Source organism: Pelodiscus sinensis, chromosome 27 (assembly GCF_049634645.1).
Source record: "Pelodiscus sinensis isolate JC-2024 chromosome 27, ASM4963464v1, whole genome shotgun sequence".
Classification (NCBI taxonomy): domain Eukaryota; kingdom Metazoa; phylum Chordata; order Testudines; family Trionychidae; genus Pelodiscus; species Pelodiscus sinensis.
In genome coordinates, this window is record NC_134737.1 from 1,056,197 (window position 1) to 1,075,423 (window position 19,227).

Consider the following 19,227-nt stretch of genomic DNA (forward strand, 5'->3'; position numbering starts at 1 on the left):
ATTCACCTGACTGTGGTAAGGAACGGTCGACAGGTCCTGCCGGGTGGGCGGGGGCCCACCTCTGGCCACCGCTGGTTCTGCTGCTCACACTATCCCGCCAGCTTTTCCTCAGCTACCACACAGGTCAGCGGGGAAGGAGGCAATTGCTCCCAGACAGGTGAACTTGGTTAACTGGCCTCCTGCTGCACTCTAGGGGCAGGGCGGTCACACCGAGCCCGCAGGCTGCTGCTTTCATATGTCCAGTCTCTTACGCCAAAACCCTTAAAACCAGCCCAGCCCACTGGAGACAGAGATGTGCAGGGAGGCTTTTACTCCGACTCTCTGAGTAACCGGCTGGGCCAGGAGGCTGGTCAGGAGTCGTTCCCATTCGAGGCTACCATGCTGCTTCATTCCCAGCCCCTTCACCTGTGGGGGTGTTCGCTCTCCCAGCAAGTGCTCTGCTCCCTGCAAGCGTCTAGAACATTACCAAACAGGCCCCAAACGGAGCGACACCATTTTGCTGAAGAATCATACACGGCTATTGCAGAGCGGTCCGGAGATGAGCTGACTGGCGCAGCCCCCCAAGGGATCCCGCCACATGGAAACTAGCCCTGCTTAGCCATTAATCAGGGGTCTCAACTCCAAGTGCCAGTTCCCCATCCTCTCAAGGCAGCCACTGATTCCCAGCAGAGTAGCCTTGCCCAGCAGGTGTTCAACGAGCAGGCAGGAGGTAAGGCTGCTGCCTTTACCTGTGTGGAGCTCCCAGGCAAGCCCATGGGAGTTCATCCAGCTCCTAGATGAAAGGGAGGTGGCTTGTGGTGGTGCAGACCCCGGCGCAATCCTGTTCAAACCTGCATGACGTGCATGGCCCAACTCAACGCGAGGGACGCAGAAGGTGATGGATGAGCAGGTGGGATTATTGCTTTGTCCTGTGTCTGCATCCAGGGGACAGCCCAAGCTCTGAGGCATTTACACTAGTGGCTAAATAGATCAACGTCTCACCAGACCTCAGTTTTCATACTGGCTCAGGACACAGCTGGTACCAACAGCCGTCAGCCTCCTTCACATCTGCTTTTAGGCTGGGGCTGCTAATGGCAGCAGTTAGCAGTGCTATAATTAGTGACCACTGCAAGGGTTGTTGAAGCAGGACAGGAGCTAGACGCCACCTTTGCAACTGGACTGTCTAAGATTAATTTTGCAGCGTAGTGGCCACATTCCTCCCAGAATATTCAAGACAAGAGGGGGGTGAAGAAATGTCTTTTACAGGACCCATTTCTTCAGCCCTGAAGAGGAATCCATGTAACTCAAGAGCTTGTCACGTCCACCAGCAGAAGTGGGTCCAATAAAAGATCCCACCCACTTGATCCCTCCAGCATTAAATCACTCATCGGAGGCTCATTCCTAGTCAGAGAATGAGAACTGACAGAGTCCCCCAGTACCGGACTGTTACATTCTGATCTCCAGGCACGCCAGTGCCCAGCCAGGCTACTGACACCGAACTCAGACTTCCACCCCCCCGCCCCACAACATTCCCAAGCACATGGGGCCTGTGGCAAGGGCACCTCCCCTTGCTGCCTGCAGGTAGGATCAAAACCAGCCTCAGAGACAGAGAAAGCCGGGCTTTTGGTACAGCAGCTCCCCCGGCCAGGGCACAAAGCTCAGCCCAGAGCTCTGCAGCTGCACAATGGAGGCTCCGCTGAGCGACACACAGCACAGCAATGGTAGCTGCCTCCTTGGCGCCCTTACTCGGAGTTTTGACCAAGAGCCTGACTCAGCCAAGAGAGTCAGCTTGTGCCTTTCTTCCCCCGGGAGGGCAGTGTACAGGTGCCCCTGCCTGCCCGCAATGGCCCATACGCGCCCACACTAGCAGTCGCAGGCAATGGGAGGCACAGAGCTGGAGATGGTCACTGTGAAAGTGCCTCGTGAGATGTGACTCCCCTCCTAGGCGTCGCTGGCATCAGGGAACCTCTGCTTGGCCCCTTCCCATCAGGGCTTGCCTCTGCCTGCTCAGCACTGCCCGTAGCACAACAGCTGAGAGGGAACCGGCCCAAGCACCCCGCCCCAGGGCACCTCTCAGTCAGCGTCGGGACAGCAGTTGCACACTGTGTGTTGTAAATCTTGGCCTGACAAAGCCACGTCAAGCCTTGGCTGGGACCACGGCTCCGGCAGCACCATCCAACTAGACTAGCTGCCCAACAGCCAGGAATGCAATGAGGCAACGCAAGATCCAGAAGATGTTTCCCTTGCTCACACACTTCCCATGGCTGTAGCCTGTTCTGGGACAGCGACTACCAAGGGTGCCCACCTCTCTCCAACTGCTGCCAGTGCTCGATACCACAGTGCACAGATCTCACCGTGCACCTATGGAGGCTGCCCTCTTCGCCACTGCTGCAACCACACAATGTGGATTTACAGTCCAGGGTTGATGGCAAGAGGTGGCGTTTGGAAACGACACTCCTCCTGTTGCGGGACATTCCTGGCCACTCACAGCCACATCCCCAGAGGGCCAGTTCAGCCCATCGTGCTCGCCGCAGTTGAGAAGCGAGGGGGTGAGGGAATCAGGAACAGCACCCCCCCCCAGTCCATTCTGCTCTGGACAGTGACAACCCACGAACATTCACTACCGCAGCTGGCTCCTAAATTCAGACATTCAGCCTTTCAAAGCTGCTTCTCTCAGAAGGGCCGTGCTCCCATACACCCCACTAAGCTAGGGAATGTAGGACTGCTGGGCACTCCTGGAGAAATCCACTGCTTCAAGTCCCTATATATAAATGCAGCAGCCTCTCCTAGGTTTGAAAGTTTTAGGCTCAAGAAGCCATTCCTGAGGGCGCGGCCAAGACACTGGCCCAAGGCCAATAAGGGGACAGGAAACACGTGAGTCTGTCGTAAAACTGCCACTGAAGTAAAAACAGGAATTTGTTTCAGTCTTATCACAAACACAGGGCTGGACCCTCTGGCCTCATCTCGAGAGCTCTTCTCAGTGTGAAAATAAGCCAGAAGCAACACAACTCTCTCCCAAGATAAACTAGTTTCTATGCTTAGAAAGCAGCTTGTGGTTGACCTCAACACTGATGTACATTTCACACCACACTAACTAGATTCCACGCTGCTGGATTCTTCCTGGTTCCAGCCAAGCAGGCTGTCTCAGCCAGCACTTTTGAATACTCTCCTCTCCAGCAAAGTCACACACTAGCGCATGGGGGGAGATGGGCGTGCTTTTAGATTAGTAAGATAGGCACAGCAGAGAAAGCAGCTTTCTTGCCAGAGGCCCCTTGAGAGACTCTCTCCCCATGCTCCTGCCAAGCCAGGGGACACTGTCTCAATATTCAGTTCTCCCAGGCTGGAAGGATCACGTTCCTAGCCAGCTGTATGACCATGAGAAAAAGCAGTGCTCCATTAAGCATAACCCTAGACATGTAGGAACAGACAGAGCTTTGTGAAAGTTACTTTAATAATGGGCCAATGAAAGGTTCCTGACGTACGAGGTCACACTACAATGTATTGCAGCTTACACTGAACTGTGAAAGCAGTCAGAGCTGAGCACAAGGCCTTCCTGTAGGAAGAACTGGAAGGGAAGTCACAGCCTGCTCTATCTACACAGACAGAGATATCTGCTGGGGCTCAATAACCCATTTGCCCCCATCCCTAGGAGTCACAGTAATTCTGGATAAGTGAGCAGGGCCCAGCGATATGGCCTGGAACAACTTCTGCCTTCCCCAAAGGGGACGAAGTGAGGAGCAAAGAGATGGCTCGCTGCGGTGCACTCTCTTTACTGACCTCATCTCTCTGCAAGCCCACTTTCCTTCAAAGGGTTATTAAACATGTCCGGGCTTATTTCAGTGCAGAGGCGCTCACTTGCAAAGCTACATGCAGGGAGTGAGTGAGAAAGGACAACAGGTAACTGACTGCAGTAAGATGAAGGTCTAAAAGGTAAGATCATGGAGCACAGGCCAGGTCTGAGGCCTAGAAAGCAATGGAGAAAACATGGCTAACAAAGCAAAGCTATGCTGTGAGCAAAAGGCAGGCCCCTGCCAAGAGAACTTGGCACAAACAGGGCTGAGAGTGCAAAACACTTACTGGTGCTAGGTACTGACTGCAGAGCAAGAATTGGTACTGGTCAGAAGTGGAAAGCACATGATCTCACTAGCTCATTAAAAAAGACCTTGGTTCCCACTCCCCACAGATACAGACCCAGGTCCAGGAAAGGGTATAAAACAACAGCATGATGGATAGAGATGATCTCATCAAACCACGAGGTACAGGACGATGGGCGCTATTTAAGTAGCGTCAGAGGCAACCTGATACGTCAGCAGTGAGGTGTGACTTGCTTGCTCCTGTATATAAGGTGGTGTCTTGGGGGGAAAGTCTTTGAAGTCTCGGCTTGACAAAGCCCTGGCTGGGTTGATTTAGTTGGGTTGGTCCTGCCTTGGGTCTCTGCCAGCTCTAGGATTCTATGAATGACCTAGGGGGCAGTGGGAGTTTCCCCACTGATTGAGTCATTCCATCGTGGCAAGTACATGTGGTTCAGTAGAGTCTATTGGCAGCTATGACTGTACTTCGCTTAGCAATAAGCCTGGCCTGGCTTCTTTGATCCTGATCCGGTGTGGTCTTGGGGGGCCCTCTCAGGTCTGCTGTGGAGACTAAGTGCACAAATCTACACAGCACACATCACTGAGCGCACAAGCAAGCCTTCTGGTATCATCATCAACAGAGCCAGAGACCTGTGAGGGCACCACAGCAGTAAATCCCAACCGCCTCCTTGAATAACTGCACTGACAAGCTTTGGACAAGTCAGGAACTGCTGCCATTTACATTGGTAAGGCTAATTACAGTTGGTGAATTCATTTTAATTGGTCAAGAGACATTTTACAGAATGGGGAGACAACTCAAGTCTTTTGCTACATCTCTCGGCAGTGTAGTGCAACAGCGGATACTCTGTTTAACAAGGCAAAATATGCTAGTTGCAATTTACTGCAGGCACGTGGCGCGAGGAAGAGGAGGACTGCCCATTTTGGGTGCGTCTAGTCAGCAGCACTATTCCGGGATACTTCTGGTCCCCCGAAATAGCTATTCTGCGTCTTTTAAACAAGTTTATTTTGAAATAACTTTGGAAATAATGGGCTCGCTATTCCAACACCCCTGTAAACCTCGTTCCACGAGGCATAAGGGACAGTTTGGAATAGCGCACTATTTCAAAATAAGCTATTTTGAGCTATGGGTGCAGTGCAGATGCACCCTTAGAGGGGTCACGTTGCCAAGGTAGGAGCTCTGTTCACCTATGTCCTAATCTCCTCTCACAGCTACTTTCTTCAGAAAACATGTGGCTTGGCAGGAAGAGGAGTAATTTTCATTATGACTAGCCGAATTAGCCCTCAGGCTAGCAGAGGAGCCAGGTAAATTGTTCAACTCTGGTGCTCACAGATCCTTTGAATCAAGATCCACCTCACAGGCCAACTCATCATCCATTGTTAATGATTCAGGAAGCATACAGTCTCCCGCACTCCCCGTTTATGATCATTTTATTAAAGGACTAGCTCTCCAAAATGCCCATTAAAAACCACTATTTAGTCAAATTCTGAATGTTGTGCTGCAGAGGTTCCTAATGTGGGCTATCATTAGAGGACACCAAATGAAATTAATGGGTAGCAGGTTTAAAACTAATAAAAGGAAGTTGTTCTTCACACAGCGTGTTGTCAACCTGTGGAACTCCTTGCCAGAGGAGGCTGTGAAGGCTAGGACTATAATAGAGTTTAAAGAGAAGCTGGATAAATTCATGGAGGTTAGGTCCATAAAAGGCTATTAGCCAGGGGATAAAATGGTGTCCTTGGCCTCTGTTTGTCAGAGGCTGGAGAGGGATGGCAGGAGACAAATCACTTGATCATTGTCTTCGGTCAACCCTCTCTGGGGTACCTGGTGCTGGCCACTGTCGGTAGACAGGATACTGGGCTAGATGGACCTTTGGTCTGACCCAGTACGGCCGTTCTTATGTTCTTATCAGAGAACCCTCAGAGTTCGTTTCAAATGTCCTGGACTTCACAGCCGCAAAGAAAAGCTTATTTCTCTCGTGGAAGGTTAAGTGATGCAATGCTGTCTTCCTGAGTCTGCAGACACACTGACATGACAGCTGAGCTGTATGACAGCCCCACCCCCCGTCCTGCCCATTTATCTGCGTGTCAGCACTAAAGCCTGACAACACTATGTGCCAGCATTACCCTCTCCATAATCGTTCCAGCAGATGAGGCAAGAAAGAGGTGGGAGCTCAGCATGGAGGGTGACAGAGAACAGAGGTAGAGAAAGGAGGAATAGAGGGAAGGAAAGAAATAGAAGGCACTGGTAACAAGCTCCATTGTATGCCTATTGTTTTCCTACAGAGTGATGCCAACTGTGACTAAGATACTGGGCAGAAATCATAGTGGTTACAAGTTTTTGTACTGCATGAAGGTCGTTCTGACCCTTATCTTTGTGTAAGTTTCACACCACAATCAGTAGATAGACTGAGTGGGGCCCTACATTTACACCTTGCCCTCTGGACAACAGTTAAGCCCTTCTAAGAGAAGAGGTTTGTCATCTCTTGTCTGGTTCTTGCACATTGACTGAGGAAATGGGGCTCCCTGTAAGTGACATCCTCCAATGCTTGTTCCCCTGTGCAGAAGCCAGGGTACAGAAATAGCTTCAGGTATCAGTACTTACCTGTAATAGCGCGACTGCAAGTAAGTGGAGCACACAGCTTTAGATACATGGCTGGCTGAGCCAAAGTCTATGACCTTCACTCTGTAGGGCTGGCGGATGGGATCCACCAACATGATGTTTTCTGGTTTCAAATCAGCATGTATCAGACCCAGGCTCTTCAGTTTCATCAAGGCTGTGGCCACCTGCTGCAGAATTGGCCGGATGTACTTTAGGGGCAGTGGGCTGAACTTGTTTTGTTTTAGGAAGTCGTATAAGTTCTGTTCTAGCATCTCAAACACAAGGCAAGTGTGGTTCTTGTGTTGAAAGCACTCGTAAGAGCGAACGAAGTTGTACTCATCTGCATTCTCGCTGCTCAAGCGAGAGAGGATGCTCACTTCGATCTGGCCTTGCCTAGCATAGGAGGGATGGTTCTTCAGGATTTTGATAGCTACAATCTCCTTTGTGCTACGTTTCCAGCATTTTGCCACCTGTCCAAATGTCCCTCGGCCCAGAAACTCCAAGACCTCGTAGCTGTTTGTCATGGAGCACAGGATCTCATGCTGGACCAGCTGATAATCCCCTTCACCACTGGAACTGCTGCTTTTTGTGGTGACAGTGGTGGTAGTGGCCGCAGCACCCACCGCAGGTCTGTTTTGCAGCATGAGAGGTGGATGTTCCTCAACTATCTGCACACTGCCGTTGCTGTCAACCTCTTCACTTTTCCTTTTCAGCCCACATTTCTGGTACGGCTCCAGTAAAGAAACGTTGCTCCTGTGTGCAAAGGTCTGGCTGTTCTGGAAGGACGTTGTTGCTCCGCTGCCTGTACTGTCTGCGGCTGTGACCACAATGTGCTCAACCGAAGGAGCAGGGAGAAGGAGGTTCTGATCGTAAGTAGGGATGCTAAAATTTGCTACCTGGCGAGAGGAGCTTGCTTGTCCTGGAGCTGCTGGGAGGTTTTTGCTGTGGGTGTAATACTTGTCACTACTGCTCTGGCCTGACGCATCCCAGCCAGCAGGCTCCACTTTCAGTTTCTTGGCACTGCAGAAGGCACTCGACGACACTGACGGAGGGGAGAACACCTGCAGCTGTGAGGCCATACCTGAAACGAGGAGAGAGAGCTGATCAGCAATGGTCCCATAATCGCAGGTCAAGATGCGAGGAACTCCCTGTGCGCTTAGCAAGCCAAGATCAGGTTAGTCACACAGCAGGAGTGGCCAGACTGGGATGCTCCAGCCTCTTTTGCAGTTCAAGTGCCACTTTCGGAGCCTCACCCCCCTTCTCTGCCTACCAGACTGAGGGACCGGCTCGGGCGTTCTGTCCTGCACAGAGGTGGCGGGACCAAGGGGCATGTGCCCTGTGGGTTTGGGGCTTTAGGCTTATCTGTATCTCCGCACCCTGACATGCCACAACGTAACAGAACAAGGGCTGGCAGGAATGAGGGCCTTCAAAATGTCAGTTTAATTTATTTGCTCAGAACGTTTAAAGAGCATTTAATCAAACATAGATAAGAGCCCTAGAGAACTCAAAGGATCCCATCCTCCAAAAGATGCACCAACAATCCCCACTGGGAAATGGGGCACTTAGCACACAGCAGGACCTGCTCCAAGGAGAATCACAGCGCAAGATGACCAGGGAAACAAGGAAGGGTGACAATCCAGCAGCTGCTTACCTAAGAACATACCCACTCACCCTTAAACAGTCTCTCAGTTTAAATCTCATTCTCTACCCAGCTTACAAACTGAAGAGTCAGTCCTTGGCAAATGGGAAATCCTGTATGTCACATCAGCTAAAAGGCTAATTCCCCTCTACCCTCCATTAGGGGAGGACTGGCAGCTGAAAACAGACAATAAGCTTGTTTCTGAAATCTCCTGCTATTAGACAGTGTGCAGAGACAAACTACATTTCCGTCCTTGCGTTCAAAGGAAAATACTAAGTTTGGTCCTGCAGAGCAGACCAATAAGCTACTCCTTTTGTCACCCACAAGTCAGACCCTCATCCACCTTGTCTGTCTACTGTCAGAACCTAAACTTAAATTCTCAGTATAACGCACAATTAAATTGGGGGGGGGGGGGGAGGAGAGGAAGAAATAGATACAAAGTCATCACTGCATCTGACTCACTTGGGGCTGACAATACCATGTTTGATAGATTCCCCAGCAATCTGAAAGGTACAAGGTCATTTGAAGACCTAGAGAGACAACTTGAATTGTTAATAATGTAACCATTTTGGGGAAGGTATTTTCTCTACACTTGCTTTTCAGGTACTGGTGCAATCTGTTGAACAGAAACAATCTAGCAGGTATGAAATCTATTAGCTAGCTTTTCCCACTACAGTGGAACAATCACTTGCATTAAAGTGAACAACCTGTCCTATGACCAGTTCCTATCTTCTAGCATCTGGACTGGGGTCAGCAACTCATTCCAGCTGGCAATGCCTTCCAATTATTACAGACCTAGACCCTGAGACTCAGCTGGAAGACTCACTCTGAAGAGGTGGTTTCTAGTGATGGGCACAGTTAAGTCTTGTCAAAAACACATCTCTCCTGAATTTCATGTGAGGTGTGCGCTGAGAGCTCTGTTCCACTTCCATTAAATATTAAGGAGGCAAAGATAAGGCACACTCTCTAGCCCAGTGGTTTGGCTGTTCACCTAGCATATAGGTGTTTCTGGTTCAAGTCCTTGGTAGGAAGGCAGCTGAACAGTCACCAGCTCCCTTGCTAAGTGCATGATCAAAATACAGAGCCTTTTTTCTTCTTGAAGTTGTTCCACTTTAATCAAACATTAATTGGGCCAATGCAAGGCACAAACACACAAACCCCTCTAGTGTAGTGGTCAAAGGACCCCCCTGGAAAGTAAGAGATAGTGGTTCAAGCCCTTGGCCTGCCAGCTCAAGCCTGAACAAGGAGGGCCCAGAGAGTGAGTCTAATGCTTTTGTTGGCCCAAAGCAAGATTTAATTGAAGTGAAACTGCTTCGCTGATCTTCCTCTCCCCCTCCCTATCAGCATAGCCCCAGTACAATGATCAGGCAAAGGGGGGAACCAAGCCAGAATCGCCGGCATGACAGAAACTGCATGAGGCATACTGACTTCTGCATTACACTTGGCAGAGAATAGCTGTTTACATATCCAGCGTGCAGTATAAGTGGAGGGGGACTTTCACAATCGGAAATCAAGGTTGCATCCTCGCCGGTGTCTGCGCTTGGAGCGCTTTGCTGGGCGAGTAGGGGGCCAAGTTGGGCTACGGTAACCCACAAGCCAAGGGCGCAGACCCGTCATTGCATCTCCACTAGCAGCACTGCCCGGCAGGGCGGCACCGTGGCCGGTCTGCAGGGAACGCTCCGGGGAGAGGCGCTTGCTGCCCTGGCGTCCCTGGTCCGACGCCCCGCGCTAGGCTCAGCGGTCCCGGCGCCGGGCCGAGCGCAGACCGGCTGCCCCAGGCCCAGGCCGCCTCGGGAGCGGCGCAGGGGCCGGTGTCCCGCGCGGGGCCCGCCGCACTCACCGCTGGTGGGGGGGTCTCAGCCGCGGGCTGGAGCTGCCGGGGGGACACGCGGGGGTGCGGAGCCCCGGAGCGGGCGCATCATAGCCCCGGAGCGGCCGCCGGTCCCGGCCCGCCCCGCCCGGGGGGAGCCTCCAGGCCGCTCCGCCGCCGCCAGGCCCCGCCCCGCCCCAGCGCCCCACGGCCCGGCCTGGCCCGGCTCCCCCCGCCGCCTCGCGCCGCCGCCCCGCGCCGCTGCGGCCCGCTCCGGCTCCCGCGGCGCTCCGGGCCTTCGGCTGCCACCGCCAGACTGAGCCAGCCGAGCGCCGAGCGCGGCCCGGCCCCGGAACAGCCGAGCGCCGAGGCGGGGAGCCAGCGTCACGTGACGGGAGGCGGGTCCGCCCGGCGCCATTGCAGTGACCGAGGCGCCGCCCGGTGGCGCCACTGAGGCGGCAGCGAGGACGCTACGGAAGGACCCTCGCGGGCTTCCGTCCCTTCCGCCCGCCGTGGGGCCTGGCCGCGTTGCCATGGGAACACGACATGCCGGTTAGGCCCCTCGATGGCTGTTAGCCAGGATGGGCAGCGACGGTGGCGACTGGGGAGGGGTCCCGCGAGGATTCTCTGTTGTGTCCCCTCCCTCCGGGGCCCTGCCATGGGCCTGGGTCTGACCCACTATGGCCGCTCTCCGGTCCCCGTGGGAACGGGCCCTGCTCTCCCGGCAGGGCCCAGCGGCGGCTCCCTGGCTTGGCCCGTCTCGGAGGGCCCCGGCCCGGGTCTGGCGGCGGCGGGGTAGCCGGGTGTCCGGGACCTGAGGGAAAATGTCCGTGGCGGGTGTTCGCTCCGGAAGCGCGTTTGGTACCAGCGGGGTCCCCCCCGACTCTCCCCCCCCCCCGATCCCCTCTCGGCCGCCCCCCCCCCGACCGCTCCCCCCCCGATCCCCTCTCGGCCAGCCGGGTTCCCCCCCCCCCGACCCCTTCCCAGCCAGCCCCGCACCCCGCCGGCTGGTTCCCCCAGGGCCAGCCCTGCTCCCCCGATCTCCTCCCAGCAAGGGCTGCCAGATGGTTTAACCAAAAATAGCGGATACCCCCCCCCCCAAAAAAAAACCCTGTTAAGAAAGAAAAGGGGGGGTCAAACTTGCTGAGGGGGAAGGGCCCTGCCAGTTATTAAGAAAGAAAAATACAAAACCCAGCAGGGCCCCTTTAAGGCCTTTGTGGCGTTTTTTGCAGGTGGCCATCTTGTTTCCTACTCTGTGCGGAGCCAGGTAAGCAGGAGGGGGGTCCAGGAGGCCCCGGGGCTGGGTCAGCGGGGGGAGGCCCCCGGGGCTGGGCCCGGTTCCTGAGTGTCTAGTGTTGCCAGGTGTCCTGTATTTTCTGAATTTTTTACCAGACAGGAGGCAAAAATACTGGACTGCCTGGGCCAATACCGGACACCTGGCAACCCTAGCCCTGCTCCCCCTCCCCCGAGATCAAGTGTGTCCAGTGCTTTTTTGAAATCATCTGGTAACCCCAGCAGCGGGTGCAGAGTCGGGCCCCAGGCTGGGAGGATTGGGGCCATGGCCTAGGCACAGCCAGCAGCAGCTGGTGTCAGGGCAATAGCGCAGCGACCCTCCCACTTGCCAGGCCGCCCCGTCAGGCTGACAAGGCCCAGCCCGTAGGTGGGGACTTTCTGCCTGTCAGCGGTGCCCCGCGGGGAGCTGGCTCCGATGCCGCCTGCTGCAGAGGGCTACGTCAGTTCTGCCATGTAACCATCCAGCGGGTCTGCTCTTTGACACAGGGACCCTGCCAGACCCGACCACCACCTGCTCGTCGACACTGCCCGGCCGTGCAGGGCGATGCAGAGACACCGCGCACAAGGGCTCCTCCAGCAGCTCGGACCCTGGGAGCAAAGGCGCCGAGGAGCAAACCTGTCATCTTGCCTGCTGTGCGGCCTCTGCCGAGCTCTGTGACGCTGAAGCAGAGACCCCCGGTCAGCCCTGCGAGATGGTGAGAGCTGACAGTGGACGGGCTATTCAGGTAGGGTGTGGGTCAGGCTGGGCCAAGCCCCCTTCTGCGATTTCCTGTGTCTCAAGTGGGCGCCCTAGCTCTGGCCACGCGAGAGCCACCCTGTGCGGCCTAGCGCTCAAGTCACTCCCTGGAGCGCTGGGGTGGAGGCCGTTGGGCTTTCCTGTTGCAGTAGGGCCCCTTTCGTTAACTACTGATAGGGCCCAAGCAAACACTCACTGTGTGAAGCCCTCCATAGCACAGGGGTGTAGGTGCTGGCTTGGAAGGTTGAGTCTGTGAGTTCTATTCCCCCTGTGCCTGGTAAGACAAAGGGTTTTGAAAAATTATTTGCTGCCTCTTCGGCTTTTTAATAAAACTCGGATCTCTCTTTTGCCCCCTGTGGTCCTGGCCTGCCCAGGAGGTGGGAGATCCCAGTTCCAGTCCCGCCTCTGCGAAGGGACTGGAGCGGGTATCTCCTGCCTCCCAGGGACCGCCCCCCCACCACCCGCCCCCTAACCCCACCCACCCACCCCCCTCCCTAGCCCACCCACCCCACCCCCCACCCCCACCTAACCCCACCCCCCAGAGAGGTGAGAGCTTTCAGTCTAAGTCCCGTCTTTTATTCTTAAGACAATGGCTCCACCCGGAGCAGGGACCTAAATAGGAATCTGCCACCTCCCTGGTCACCTGGGAGAGAGGATTTCCCCAGTCAAACCCCTTCTAAAGGGGCAGAGGTAGGATTCGAACTAGGAAATCCAAGGATCTCCCACCTTCTAGGCAAGCACGCAACCACCGGGCTACAGAGTGATCCAAACGCTAGAGGTGCCCCAGGCCACACTTAAGTAAAGGGGAACAGCGCCAACAGGTAAGAGTAATGGCACTTGCTCTTCAAATGAAACACTTTCACCCCCAGCAGGGACTCGAACCCCTTCTGTGAGCAGCCTAGGCAAGTGCTATGACCACTGCCCTATGGAGAATTTTACAGAGGTAGTGCTCTCTTTGGCCCAGTTAATAGTTTATTAAAGTGGAACAAGTGTCAACAGAAAAACCAGAGTATTTCAGTGCTCAGATCCACTCACACCACCAGGGATTTGAACCAGGAACAGTCACACCACAACTCAACACACTAACCACTGCCCTATGGTGAGCTTTCATGCCAACTGGCTTCTCTTTGGCCCAATTAATAGTTTAGTAAAGTGGCACAAGTGTCAAGAGAAAAGCCAGACCATTGCTTTATTCAAATCCACTTACCCCAGTGGGGACTTGAACCAGGGGTGCTTACACCACAAGCAAACACACTAACCACTGCCCTATAGCAACCTTTACAGAACTAGTCTTCTCTTTGGCCCAGTTAATAGTTTATTCAAGTGGAACAAGTGTCAAGAGAAAAGCCACAGTGTGCCAGGGACTCAAACCCGTAGCAGGGACACCACAGCCCAATACTCTAACCACTGCCCTATGGAGGACTTCACAGAGCTAGATCTCTCTTTGGTCCAATTAATAGTTTGTTGAAGTGGACCAAGTTTCAGCCAAAAAGCCAGAACATTCCCTTGCTTAAATTCATTTGCCCCACCAAGGGCTTGAACCACTGGAGCTCACACCACAAATCAACACACTAACCACTGCCCTATGGAGAGCTGTTACATGATGAGTGCTCTTTTTGGCCTAATTAATAGTTTATTAAAGTGGAACAAATGTCAACAGAAATGCCAGGACATTTCTTCACTGTAACCATTTTGCCCCACAAGGCAGATAGAGGAACCAAACAACAGAGGTCATTCCCTCACTCCACACACCAACCACTGCCCTAGAGAGCTTTTATAGGGTTAAGATTCTCCTTGGCCAAATTAATAGTTTATTAAACTGGAACAAGTGAGCCAGAAAAATTTCTTTCTTAAAGGCATTGGGCCCACAGGGGAATTGAACTAATAGCATTCGTACTCCAAGGCAACACACTAACTACTGCCCTATAGAGAGCTTCACGGGCATAAGCTTCTCTTTGGCCCAATTAGTAGTTTAGTAAAGTGGAATACATGTCAGCAGACAAGGCAGGACATTTCATTGCTCAAAACCATTTGCCCAGCAAGGGAATTGATCTAGTAGCACTGACAGTACCAGTCAACCCATGAACCACTAGCCCACAGAATGCTTACTGCAATCAGAGTTTGCTCTGACCCAATTAATAGTTAATCAAAGTGGAAGGCACTTAACAAAAGCTCCAGTTTTTAAACAGGAGACTCAAAGCAGGATCACACATGGTGTATGTGTACCCTCACACCATAACAACAGATGTTTGCTCCGACTCAGTTAACGCAAGTGGAACACTCTCAAGAGAGAAGCCAGGCCATTTCATCATTCAAATCCATTTGCAGTATATGATAGACAGGAACACTGAACCAGTGCAGTGCAGTATAGCACACCACACCAGGCAACACATTACTCACCAACCCACAGAAGCTTTTCTGCTTAAATGTGTCTTTGGGACCATTAATAGTTAACCAAAGTGAAATCAACTCGAAGGTAGGATTGGTCAAAGCCCTGTTTGCCCCACGACCACTGCAATACCAGGTGAGGGCCCTAATCACAAGGCTGCAGCGGTGTCTCTGTCTGGGGCCTTGCTTTAGCCATTAGGGGTATGTCTACATTGCATTCCCCCTTCCAGAGAGAAATGCAAATGCAGACAAACAACATTGCACATGAAGCGCAGATTTGAATTTCCCACGCCTCATTTGCCTAATTGCGGCCGGCCACTTTTCTTAAATACCGTATTTTGAGAAAAAAACCAGGGTCCACACGGGGTTATTTCAAAAATAAACCCTTCCTTCAACAAACCCTTAAACCTCATTTTTAAGGAGTAAGGGTGATTTCGAAGGAGGGGTTTCTTTTCAAAATAACCCTGTTTTTTTGCTTGAAATACGCTATTTCGGAAAAGCAGCCAGCCACCATTATGCAAATGAAGTGCAGGAAATTCAAATCCATGTTTTATTTGCAATTTCGTTTGTCTGTATTTGCTTTCCTCTCTCGAAGGAGGAACGCAATGTAGACATACCCTAATGGTTAATGAACGTGGGACAGTGGCATAAGGAAGGCTGAGGTTGCTCCCTGCTCCACTCCTGGCCCCTCAGCCCACAAAGGGAGCAAGTGAACCTAAGTCTGCAACAGCCCAGGAGACTTTCTAAACCACTGCACAATGCAGCACTCAACAGGCAGCATGTTGTCCAATGACAGTAGAACAGCTTCAAGGGGAAAGACTCGGGAACTCTCAGCCATGGACACACATCAAAGATGAACTGCTAGTCTAGGACAGTGGTTCTCAAGCTTTTTGGCCCGTGGCCCAATGCAAACCTTTCCTGGACCACCAATTGCTAATGAAGACTTGCCCTTAATTATATAATATGCTCAAGCCATTTTGCTAGTGCTGCAGCAAGGGAGAACAGTTTGATTTAACCAGTAAGAAAGGAAATAGTAAATGAAATTAGTAAACAGATTAAGTGCTTTAATGCTCTCATGTTAGTTTATCAAACTTCATTTTAAATAAGGTAAAATATTAATTTATGTCCAACACAAAAGGTTTCAATGTTGTCTTCATTTATGGCAGGGGCAGGGAATCTTTCTTGGGGCGGGGGGGGGGCCAGTGACCTACAGAACAATCAGTCGGGGACCACGTAAGTGAGAAGCAAAAAAACCCCTCCAAAAATCCATACTCCCCTCCCCCCACCCCCAGTCACTTGCTTCAACCATATGGGGGGGTAGGGAGGGAGCTGAGCTCGAGCTGTAGACCACCTGCAAGGCATCCGGGGACCACTTATGGTCTGCAGCCCCCAGTTTGGAAACCACTAGGCTAGATGCTAGAGGCCCTGGAGCTGGGGGGTGTCTACCCAGGCCCAGCCATAGATGCTAGAGGTGCTGGAGCTGGGGGGGGAGGTCTACCGAGGCCCAGCCATGGATGCTAGAGGTGCTGGAGCTGGGGGCGGGATCTACCTAGGCCCAGCCATGGATGCTAGAGGCGCTGGAGCTGGGGACGGGATCTACCTAGGCCCAGCCATGGATGCTAGAAGCAGTATTTGGCCGTGCTGATTGCAATACACCCCTTATTACAATTGGCACTCTGCAGCTGCAAGCTGGGGGTGGTCCGGCAGCACTGGGGAGCCGTGCAGCCATCTCCCTGCCCTGCCTCCCTCCCTGCTGCATGACACCTGGTGCCCACTTTAATGCTGGACCCTCAAGGTGTGAAATGGCAGCAGCTGAGGGTTCCCACTCCTCTGGGTGTGGGGGCCTGGTAGCAGGCAGGCCATGCCCCAGGCTCAGGCACAGGGAAGATAAGGACTGGGACTGGGGAGGCTCCTTTGGGTGCGGAGATGGGGGGGGGAGCCAAGGACTCCTGTTTCTAGGGAGCTATGGGGCTTCCCTGCTCTCAGTTGCTGAGGGAGGCTCCTGGGAGCAGGGGGTAGCGGGCTCATGGGAAGGCAAGGAGGCCTGGAACCCAGCTCCCATCTGCGATGGTTTGGTGTGAGGGAGGGGCTTAGGCTGCTGGTGAAGGGAAGAAGTGGGTTGTAAATAGCCCTGCTAGCCAATCCAGGGAAGACGACAAAGCCCTGCTCTCCCCTTTACGGTGTGCATTGCAGCCCCGGCCCCTTGTGATGCAGCTTCCGAGGTGTTTGGGTCCAGGGCTCCAGGATTCAGCTTGCCCCAGAATCAGCTTCTTACCAGTGTCAAAGCGCCCTGAAATCCATGGGCTGCAGTAGACTAGCGGAGAGCTTGTGGGGCAGAGCTAAGGCTGCTTTGCATGTCCCTTGACAATCTGGTCCCGTCTTTACAGAGGCTTGGGTCCAGCAGCTCTCCACATTCGGGAAGGGCACAAAGCTGTCCTGGGCACCCTTAAGTCTGCCTTAGTGAAGCCTGGGGCAGTTGCTAACAGTCAGGTGTGAGCTGGGGCAGTGCCAGCACCTGTGGCACAGCAGGGCCAGGGAGATGCTAGCCTTTCAATTAGGAGGGTTTGAGATCCCCATTGGCCTCTTGGTTTGTCACGAAGGGGGCACCTCCGCTGCACCCATAGGTCAAAATAAGCTACGCAATATGAGTGCTGCAAATTGTGGATCTAATTCGATCTAATTCGAAATAGCTTAGTTCTACACAGTGCCCAGTTTCGAAATAGAGCGCTATTGTGAAACGTCCCTTAACCCTCGTGGAACGCAGACAGGGACAGGACCATCAGACTAGCAAGCCTGTTATTTCAGAATCTATTTCGAAATAACGGGCTGGTTCACCAGATGTGGAATGGCTGTGTCGGGATACCTCTGTTTCTATGCCTCCATACCACCACAGTCCAGGTGTTCCCTGACAGAGTCACGCTGAGATGCCCTGCCGCAGGCTGTCCCCTGCGGGGGGAGGGATGTTGAGAACGTTTCTATAATCTACGTTTCTACACTTGTGCAACCAAGACCAGAGGAAGCTCTATGATGTACACTCCATCTGGGGCCTGAGCCAATGCCTGCTGAAGTCCACGGGCATCTCACCATTGATTTCAATGTGCTCTGGCTTAGCAAGGTGAGTTCAAGATGGCCCCATGGAATCCACCTTCCTGCTCTGCTCCAGGGCAGCCTGAAGCTCCTGCCCCTCTATAGCAAGGGACAGTGCCTCAGTCTCACATGAGCAAGGAGGCAGTGTGAAAAGGAAGCGTTCCACTTCCTCGCCTGCAGAGTGTTTTCCACTGGCAACGACAGGACGCCTTAGCCTGGGTCAAAGGGCACCTTGTGCACCGTGTCTGTCACCAGCAGAAGCCATATGTGCAAAGAACATATTCTCCCTACTGGCTTGCCAGCTGTCAGCAGAGGCCTGGACTTTCTAGTTAAGAGCCAGTCGTCACTTGTCACTGTGGGACTGTCCATACAGTGGTTAGCACCTGGCTTATTGTAAAAGCAAAACTAGATAGGAATCAGGTTTTAAACACAGTGGGAACTTCCGCAGAGAAATCCCCAGGCGGGACTGAGCCAGCCATAGATGCCCACACCACTTTGTCAACCAGAGAACCCTACACAGCCTGTGTTTTTATAGGAGGCTCTACGTGCTCCTCTTTAGTGGTAGCTATGAAGGTGATTCAAAATGCCTTTAACTTTGTGTCCTAACTACAATTTGCTCGGTGCAGATTTGAAAATGGAGGCTCAGATGCAAAGAATGACGTAAAGGGGAGAGTTAGCTCAACTTGATTGTGAACCTATGACAATATAAACTCCCTGAATCAGGGCGTAGCCAGGCAGAGTGGCTGCCCACTGACCTGGAGGGGATGAGCCCCTAGTGGTTTGGGCCTCACTGGGAGTGTTGGAAAGCCTGGCTCAAATCTCAGGGTGGGCTGGCTAGCTCTGCTGGGCATGTAACAATCTGGCTTTTCTGTAGCCATGTTGGAAGGCCTTTGCTAGGCCTGAACCGAAGCCGCCTTCTGCAGCCAGACTGAAGAGCAGCAGCCATGGCTGTAAGGCCTGGAGTCACCTACTCACAGTTCCAGATAAATTGTATTACAAAGTGTCACCCCAGGCTGTGAGGAGGGGACTTGGCCGCTAGCTCCCCACTGTCACCAGGTAAAGAGACAGATCTCACGATGGGTAAAGAAAACTTCAGTCACACCATTCTGTCTGGCCAGAAACTGCTTCTCAGTAGAGAATGTTGTGGAATCCTCACTTTCCTATTGCTTGTCTGTGTGATCTCTCTGCTGTGTAACTGTTTCTGTCTGCTGTATAATTAATGTTGCTAGGTGTAAATCAATTAAGGTGGTGGGATATGATTGGTTAGGTAATTTTGTTATGATTGGTTAGTAAAATTATACTAAAATAATTGGTTAAGGTCTAGATAAGCAAGACTCAGGTTTTATTATATAAACTGGGGTTCAAGAAGGCAAAGAAGAAGAACAGAAGTAACAGAAGGAAGAAAAGGCTGGAAGACGACCAGGAGGAGGGGGAAGACCTGGAAAGAAGAACTCACCTCCGAGACACAGCCTTAGACCAGAGAGACTGATACTGCCTGGCCAACAGGGGAAGTCCGCCTGCCTTTATCAGGATTGGTGAGCATGACACGGTGTGCTTAGCATGTGCATTCTGCTTGTTTGGGAATTGTCAATAAATAGAAGATAAGGA

At 52.7% G+C, this 19,227-nt stretch overlaps 1 protein-coding gene and 1 long non-coding RNA gene across 7 annotated transcripts in view; one reads left to right on the top strand and one right to left on the bottom strand.

Annotated features, from left to right (window-relative positions):
* The window catches only part of HIPK1 (homeodomain interacting protein kinase 1), a 34,973-nt gene extending 24,669 nt beyond the window's left edge, over positions 1 to 10,304 (bottom strand). For 2 of the 3 annotated variants that reach the window (XM_075910278.1, XM_075910277.1), the window contains exons 1-2: positions 10,146 to 10,304; positions 6,670 to 7,747 (exon numbers count right to left, since the gene is read on the bottom strand). In XM_075910278.1, the coding sequence (XP_075766393.1) occupies positions 6,670 to 7,745 (1,076 nt within the window). In that variant the 5' untranslated portion in view covers positions 7,746 to 7,747; positions 10,146 to 10,304. The remainder of the gene's footprint in view (positions 1 to 6,669; positions 7,748 to 10,145) is intronic. The other variant, XM_075910276.1, reaches the window with a different exon arrangement.
* A 150-nt stretch (positions 10,305 to 10,454) lies between these two features.
* LOC142820893 (uncharacterized) lies at positions 10,455 to 19,227 on the top strand. 4 transcript variants are annotated; one of them, XR_012897867.1, is made up of 4 exons: positions 10,455 to 10,667; positions 11,348 to 11,382; positions 11,895 to 12,133; positions 17,338 to 19,227. It is a non-coding gene; the product is annotated as an uncharacterized LOC142820893 (long non-coding RNA). The 4 variants fall into 4 exon arrangements; XR_012897864.1 differs by lacking the exon at positions 10,455 to 10,667 and having other exon boundaries at positions 10,677 to 11,382; XR_012897866.1 differs by lacking the exon at positions 10,455 to 10,667 and having other exon boundaries at positions 10,677 to 11,382; positions 17,445 to 19,227.